This window comes from Phalacrocorax aristotelis, chromosome 2 (genome assembly GCF_949628215.1).
Source record: "Phalacrocorax aristotelis chromosome 2, bGulAri2.1, whole genome shotgun sequence".
NCBI classification, from domain to species: domain Eukaryota; kingdom Metazoa; phylum Chordata; class Aves; order Suliformes; family Phalacrocoracidae; genus Phalacrocorax; species Phalacrocorax aristotelis.
This window is the reverse complement of record NC_134277.1, coordinates 47,572,696-47,578,695: the sequence shown is the minus strand read 5'-3', so window position 1 is coordinate 47,578,695 and position 6,000 is coordinate 47,572,696. Positions and strand designations below refer to the sequence as shown.

Genomic DNA, 6,000 nt, shown 5'->3' with positions numbered 1-6,000 from the left:
GTCATGGTGTTTTGTTTTTCTTTAAAGATACCAGTCTAATTGAAAATGAGAGCAAAGTTGTTCAGCATTTCAGCATTGGACTATTTCAGAGGAATTAGTTTCCTGAACATTCATAGTTGGCTATCCCTCCATCTGCCTGAACGCTTCTAAATTTGTGTTTGAGGAACATGGTGACTACAATCTTACAGATCATATTAAAATAGAAATTGACAAGTTTAAAAATATTGTGGAATCAGCCTTTACAAGTGGAGTATTTGTACTTCTGGGGAGAGCTAGCTTTACTCAGTGACAACCAAGTATGTTGTGCTTGCAGTATTACAGATACTGAACTATACTCAGGGAGGAACCTCAGCTTCTATTCACCCCCTTTGGTATTCAAGAGTTAAATGCTTACATGCATTCACAAAGCTATCACATGGTAGCAAGTTTCAGCAGGTTTGCTAATTCAGAACAATTTTATATGCTCCTCTGGCATTAACAAACTGTTGTCATTTGAGTTAACCTCCTTTGTCTAATGGCTATAAAATGAACAGACCTGTTTAACTTGCCCTAATATACTTGACAAACCTGTACTATCATCATAACACAGAAAAACTTATACAGAAAAAATCCTACATCATCAGTATGTCTCAGTGCTTTGCATTAGCTAACTTTCCAGCAAAATTGGTCAATTTACATAAACTTTTCACTTACAACACTCATTTTTCCAGTGTCTTCCCCATGTGAAATCTAATTATTACATTTGTGGGTTTTCGCCTTAAAAATCCATATACCTTTTCATACATTCAGGAAAATAATGATTTCCACCTTTAATCGTTAAAGTTTTGCCCATTACTTACCAGAATTCAAGCTTGATACCTGCATCATCATGTGCTCAGTTGTCAGGCTTGGTTACGTCCCGTCTGACAGCCACCCACACGGAAGTAACTCACTAGATCTTGTGACTTACAGGAAGGGTCTCTGATATCATACAGCTGAGTCTTGATATTGCCATAATATATTCAAGATGAATAGATTTATTAACATCTATTAAATTAATGAGTATTTTTGCGATACAGTCTGAGATAGTGATACCTAACATATCGAGTACAAAACTGCTACTTATTAAACTGCCAGCAGATGGCACCTAAGCTCAACCCTACAACAACTGTACAACCCATTTGTAAACAGACCTCAGTTTGCAGCAGTCCACAAAGTCACATTTCCGTCAGGTGAATTTAAAAGTTGAAAGGGGTTAAATTTAAGTTCTTGATTTTAGTAACTACAACTTAAATCCTTAATCGTCCAAATCATCCTCTGATCCAGTATGATCCCACACCTTTCATGTGACCAAGCTAGTAGTTCCTTACGGTTTTTAATAATCAGAAATAGTAATATTTTAAGTAAGTCTTAAATATAAAAATACAAGGACGTTTGATTTCACTGTTAGTGCGGTGAGAAGATAGATATTAAGTTTCTCTGAATCCCATATTGGAAAACTCTAGAACAAAAATTCTTGAGACTTGCTGAGAAGCAGTATCTTCAATTAGGTAGCTTTGGAAGACTGGGATAAACTCAAGTATTCCACTTTTGGATAAAAACACTGCTATGATCACATGGCATTTTAAGAATACCTTTGGGAGTGCCGATTCAACAGTTAAGAATTGCTCTGCTGGAAATGTGTTCTCAATGCAGAATTCAGCTGTTCTTTGCTGCTGCTAAAATGAAATACACCTCATTGCAAACACCAATCCTGAATGCAGAAGAAAATACCTACAGATTCTAGGGTTACTAGTCAGAATTTAAATCAAATGTTCCAGTTTTCCTTTTTGAGTCATTATAGGTTTTCAATCTTCTTTGAGGGAAAAATACATAAATAGATAAAGGGCTCTTATTAAAACTGAAAAGTTCTCTATTCCGTGCTTTAGTAAGAGCAACTAAATTCCTTGGGTTGCTCTCTCTTTTCACTCCTTTAAATGCCTCACTTTGTGTGGAAAAATCCCACTATTGATTCAATTGTTCTGGAGAAAAATCTCTTAAACTTGCTGTTAGCTGATAGGGATGAAGGGTGGAGTCAAAAAATGGCAATGTAATTCAGTTCACATCTTTTTCATAAATAATGTGATTGAGCTATATGAATGACTTGTTATTATTTTTCCATTGGAAAACACAGCAAAACTGAGTTTGGTATATTTAAAGTGAATTGCATTCAATTAAGTTCACCCTGCAGAAAGGCAGAATTAATTGATCTTGAGAGACTGAGATTTTATTTCTTGTCTAGACTGACACTTTATTCAGAAAGTGAGACTTGTGCTGGGAAAGGTGTACTTCATCAAATTTCTTTAAAGACTAGGCAATAACACTTGCAAGCTAAGACGACAAGTTGGTGTTCATCTGCACTTCTGTACTTACCTGGATTTGTGGGATGCTAAGACCAAGTGCAGAGCACAAAGCAGTCAAATCCCATGGAAGAACATCAACAAGTTAAGACTTACCATGTGAAAGGTACGGGTGCTGTACTTTCTCAAAACCCAAGTTTGTTCAAGAGATTCTTCATCAGCCTGCACTGTCAGTTATTACTGTTCATCTTTACTGAAGAATACTAAGGATTTTTATTATTAATAAAGTGTTCTGAAATTGTATTGAAATACTGAACACACAACAATACTGAACAACTACAGCACCCCTTGCCAAAGATGGTAATAGTTCAACACAAGGAACACTGACAAATCTGTTCAACTTCTGAAAGGCAGAACTGCTGGAAATAAGAAACTTGCTTGAAAACATGAGAGCATTTCTGTAAGAGGCCATCTTGTTCAGGCCACACCAGCTCAGTGGTTCACATAACAACATCCTGCAGGAAGAAACGAGGGCCATATGCAGCAGTCTTTGCCTTTACATAATTAGATCTCCAGCACACTGGTAGTCCAGGTAATACGTGCGTATTGAGCAGGCCCAGGGTCAGCGAGAGCAACGGATGAACTGCATCTGTAAAGCAGACTCAATGGTGCAGTCATGTCCTGTCTGCAGGACCAGGACCTGTCCCCCTTCCTGAGCAAGTCTGGGAATCTCCAGAGGAAGAAAGATAGCAATTAAAATAACCTCTTAGCAAAGAAATTCATACAGCACTTTCCAAACTGCCTTGTTTTCCATGAACTCCCCAGATTTTGAGCATGGCATGTGGGTCAAGCCACAAAGGTAAATGCAGAAATATCCCAGTGTGTGTTTACAACAATTCCTCCTTAACTGACAGGATGACCATCATGACAGCATGGCCCAGAGCCAATACCAGTGCTACAACTCCCAGGCTGCAGTGTGAAAAGATGTATCCACATGTTTTCAAGCAGAAGAGATACCATTGCATCTCCAACTCCCCCTAGAGATCTTAGGCATCCTCTTTTCAAGATTCCCTAAGTGATTGTTCCTTGCATTTCCTCAAGAGTTGATGAGTCCTACTCTCATGAGAAGACACTGATGACAACAGCAGCAAGTCTATTTTGAGGAAGAACACCATTTCCAGTCAGTGACTATTAGAATTTTCAGATCTTATCATATACTAAAAATGCTTTTAACATACCAAGACATTAATCTATTATAGTGCTTTTCTAGCCACAAGAAGTCATTCTGCAGGTTAAAATTATAAGTTACCAGTAAAAAAATTTATTTTTACGATCAGGGCGGAAGAAGGAAGAGGAAGGAAAACAAAGCTTCTCTGAAAGACGGGTGGGGTTTTTCGCCATTAGGGTCAAGATTAGTGCCTTCATTTTCTAATTCAATACACTACAAATCATTTCAGTAACAGTGCTGTCTTACGATCACCCAAGTGATCTAATAGTCACAAGCTAAAGTAAATACGGAACAAGACAGAAACAAAGCTTGTATCTAAAATTATATTAAAACAAGCATGCTAATCTGGTGTAAATGCCAGGTTTTTTTATAATAAAGAGGCAACAGACTTTTAAGAAAAGCAAACATTTACTTCAAATTGCAGTATAGGCTTTTCAATCACAGAAAAAGAAAAGAAAAACAGTGATCCGACAGCGGTCACATCCTGTGCAAAAAAAAAAAAAAAACAAACTCGGGATACAAAAAAACCTGTAGCACAAGGTACTTGAGCCGCTTACACATTGCAGGATAAAGTAAATAAATACAGTAGCTAGAATATGGCACTCTTGTGACAGACTCTAAACCCAGTGGAATGCCTCAAATATTTTTTTATCCTTGTATTAGTAGCAAAGTCCCACCACCATAAAAGTAAAATAGTACAATGTTTTAAATAAAAACAAACTAAAATATTTATATCTAAGAGAAGGATTTTACACAGTTATATTTTTAAGTGCAGAAAATGGGACTTGGGCTTAGATCTTTCTTTAAATTAACCCACACACACACAAAATCCCATTCAATCTCAAAAGTAAATTTATGTTTGAGGAAAAATGTTACCAAAGTTGCATAATTTTATTTTTTACTCCCACAGCTGGAAGTTAAATTCTAAACAGTCTTGAAACGTGAATGTTCGTCATTCGCCAGTGAAACAAAGGACTTGTCAAAAGCCCTCAGCATTTCTTTATCCTCTAAATATTGTTTTGCTTTCCCCTACATCTTTAGACAGCAATCCCTAAGTTTGCAAACAAAAGAATGCAATATGCATCATACATCAAGAAAAGACGAAGCTGACGAAGAAGAACTTCCACGTTTCTGGATCTTTTCCTTGCTTCTTTCAAACTTCTTTATGATCTCAGTCACTATGCACACAGAGGAAGTGAGTCCCAGAAGAAACAGTAAATCTGGAAAGAGATAATTAGCCTTTTTAAAATTTGCTATTTAAGGCTGAGGGCAGACTCACAAAGAACAGCACTTATAGGACTTTCAAATTGCCTCCTAATCATTGGGACAGTTTGGGAGAAGCGAAGCAAGAATCACTTTTTGCAGGACCAGAAGACTAACGTGCATAGTTTATGCCCAAATCATAAGTACAGGCATGGTATTTCAAACTTTTAAAACTAGGGTTATGAAATACTTTATTAACACCTATGAAAACAAAGAACACTAAGCAACATAATTAACTTCATACTGAGAAAATATTACTATAATGAAAAATGACACCACAATAAAAATAATTATGTAAAACCATGTATTTAATGAAAACCATTCATCTTTAACTCCAGAAAACTGCAGAAGTAATAAATATAAGACTTACTGAGGCCAACAGCATTATGGTCTACAGTGTCTTAGAATCCTCATGTCTATTTATCCTAAGTCAATGCAGTTGATTATTTAATCAAGGATCAAGATTTCTAAATGAGGTGTATATATTTAGAGAAACAACTTGCTAAATAGCACAGTAAGTACTGTTCAAAAAACTCTATGCTTCATTTTTGCCTGCCTCAAAAATTATATTAAAAAACCTAATATACATAAGCACCTAAGAAATTTAAGAACGTGCTGATCAGTTGTGTACCATATGCATTTAAATCATGGTTCCCAAAGAAAAAAAATCTAAAACTATATTCCCCACCCCACAAAAAAAAAACCAACAACAAACAACCCGAAACAGAACAGTTAGCAGGCTTTGTATTTCTGTAGAGAACCATCAGCTAATGCATTTACAAATTAATCTTTAATGTACAATTTTGAAAAGGGAACTGTTCTCACCCAAGACACTCAGGCTTTCTGTTTGGAAAACTTTCTGAAGTGGAGGAAAGTAAATGACCAACAACTGCCCCATTATAGATCCAAGGACGGCATAGCAGAACATTTTGTTACTGCAAAGTCCAATCTCAAACACAGATTTTGCCTGTAAAATAAACAACACATTACTCCGTACATGTAACCTTAATTATCTAGACAAGAAAATAATTCATAACTACAATTTCTTTTCATCCAGACTTTTAGAAAAATGTTAAAAATTATTGTTGACCTTTTAGATAATCCAGAACAACTTCTTGAACACGCTAATGGCATTTTTTCTCTGGTAAACAGAGTACAAGTCTTGTCTTCATAGTCAATGACTTGTATATT

General features: G+C 36.0%; 1 protein-coding gene across 6 annotated transcripts in view; it reads right to left on the bottom strand.

The window, feature by feature from the left end:
• Positions 1-3,935: 3,935 nt before the first annotated feature.
• The window catches only part of ATP2C1 (ATPase secretory pathway Ca2+ transporting 1), a 69,804-nt gene continuing 67,739 nt past the window's right edge, over positions 3,936-6,000 (bottom strand). For all 6 annotated transcript variants that reach the window (XM_075083374.1, XM_075083373.1, XM_075083379.1 and 3 more), the window contains 2 exons: positions 5,635-5,776; positions 3,936-4,766 (listed from right to left, as the gene is read on the bottom strand). In XM_075083374.1, coding sequence (XP_074939475.1) covers positions 4,630-4,766; positions 5,635-5,776 — 279 coding nt within the window. In that variant the 3' untranslated portion in view covers positions 3,936-4,629. The remainder of the gene's footprint in view (positions 4,767-5,634; positions 5,777-6,000) is intronic.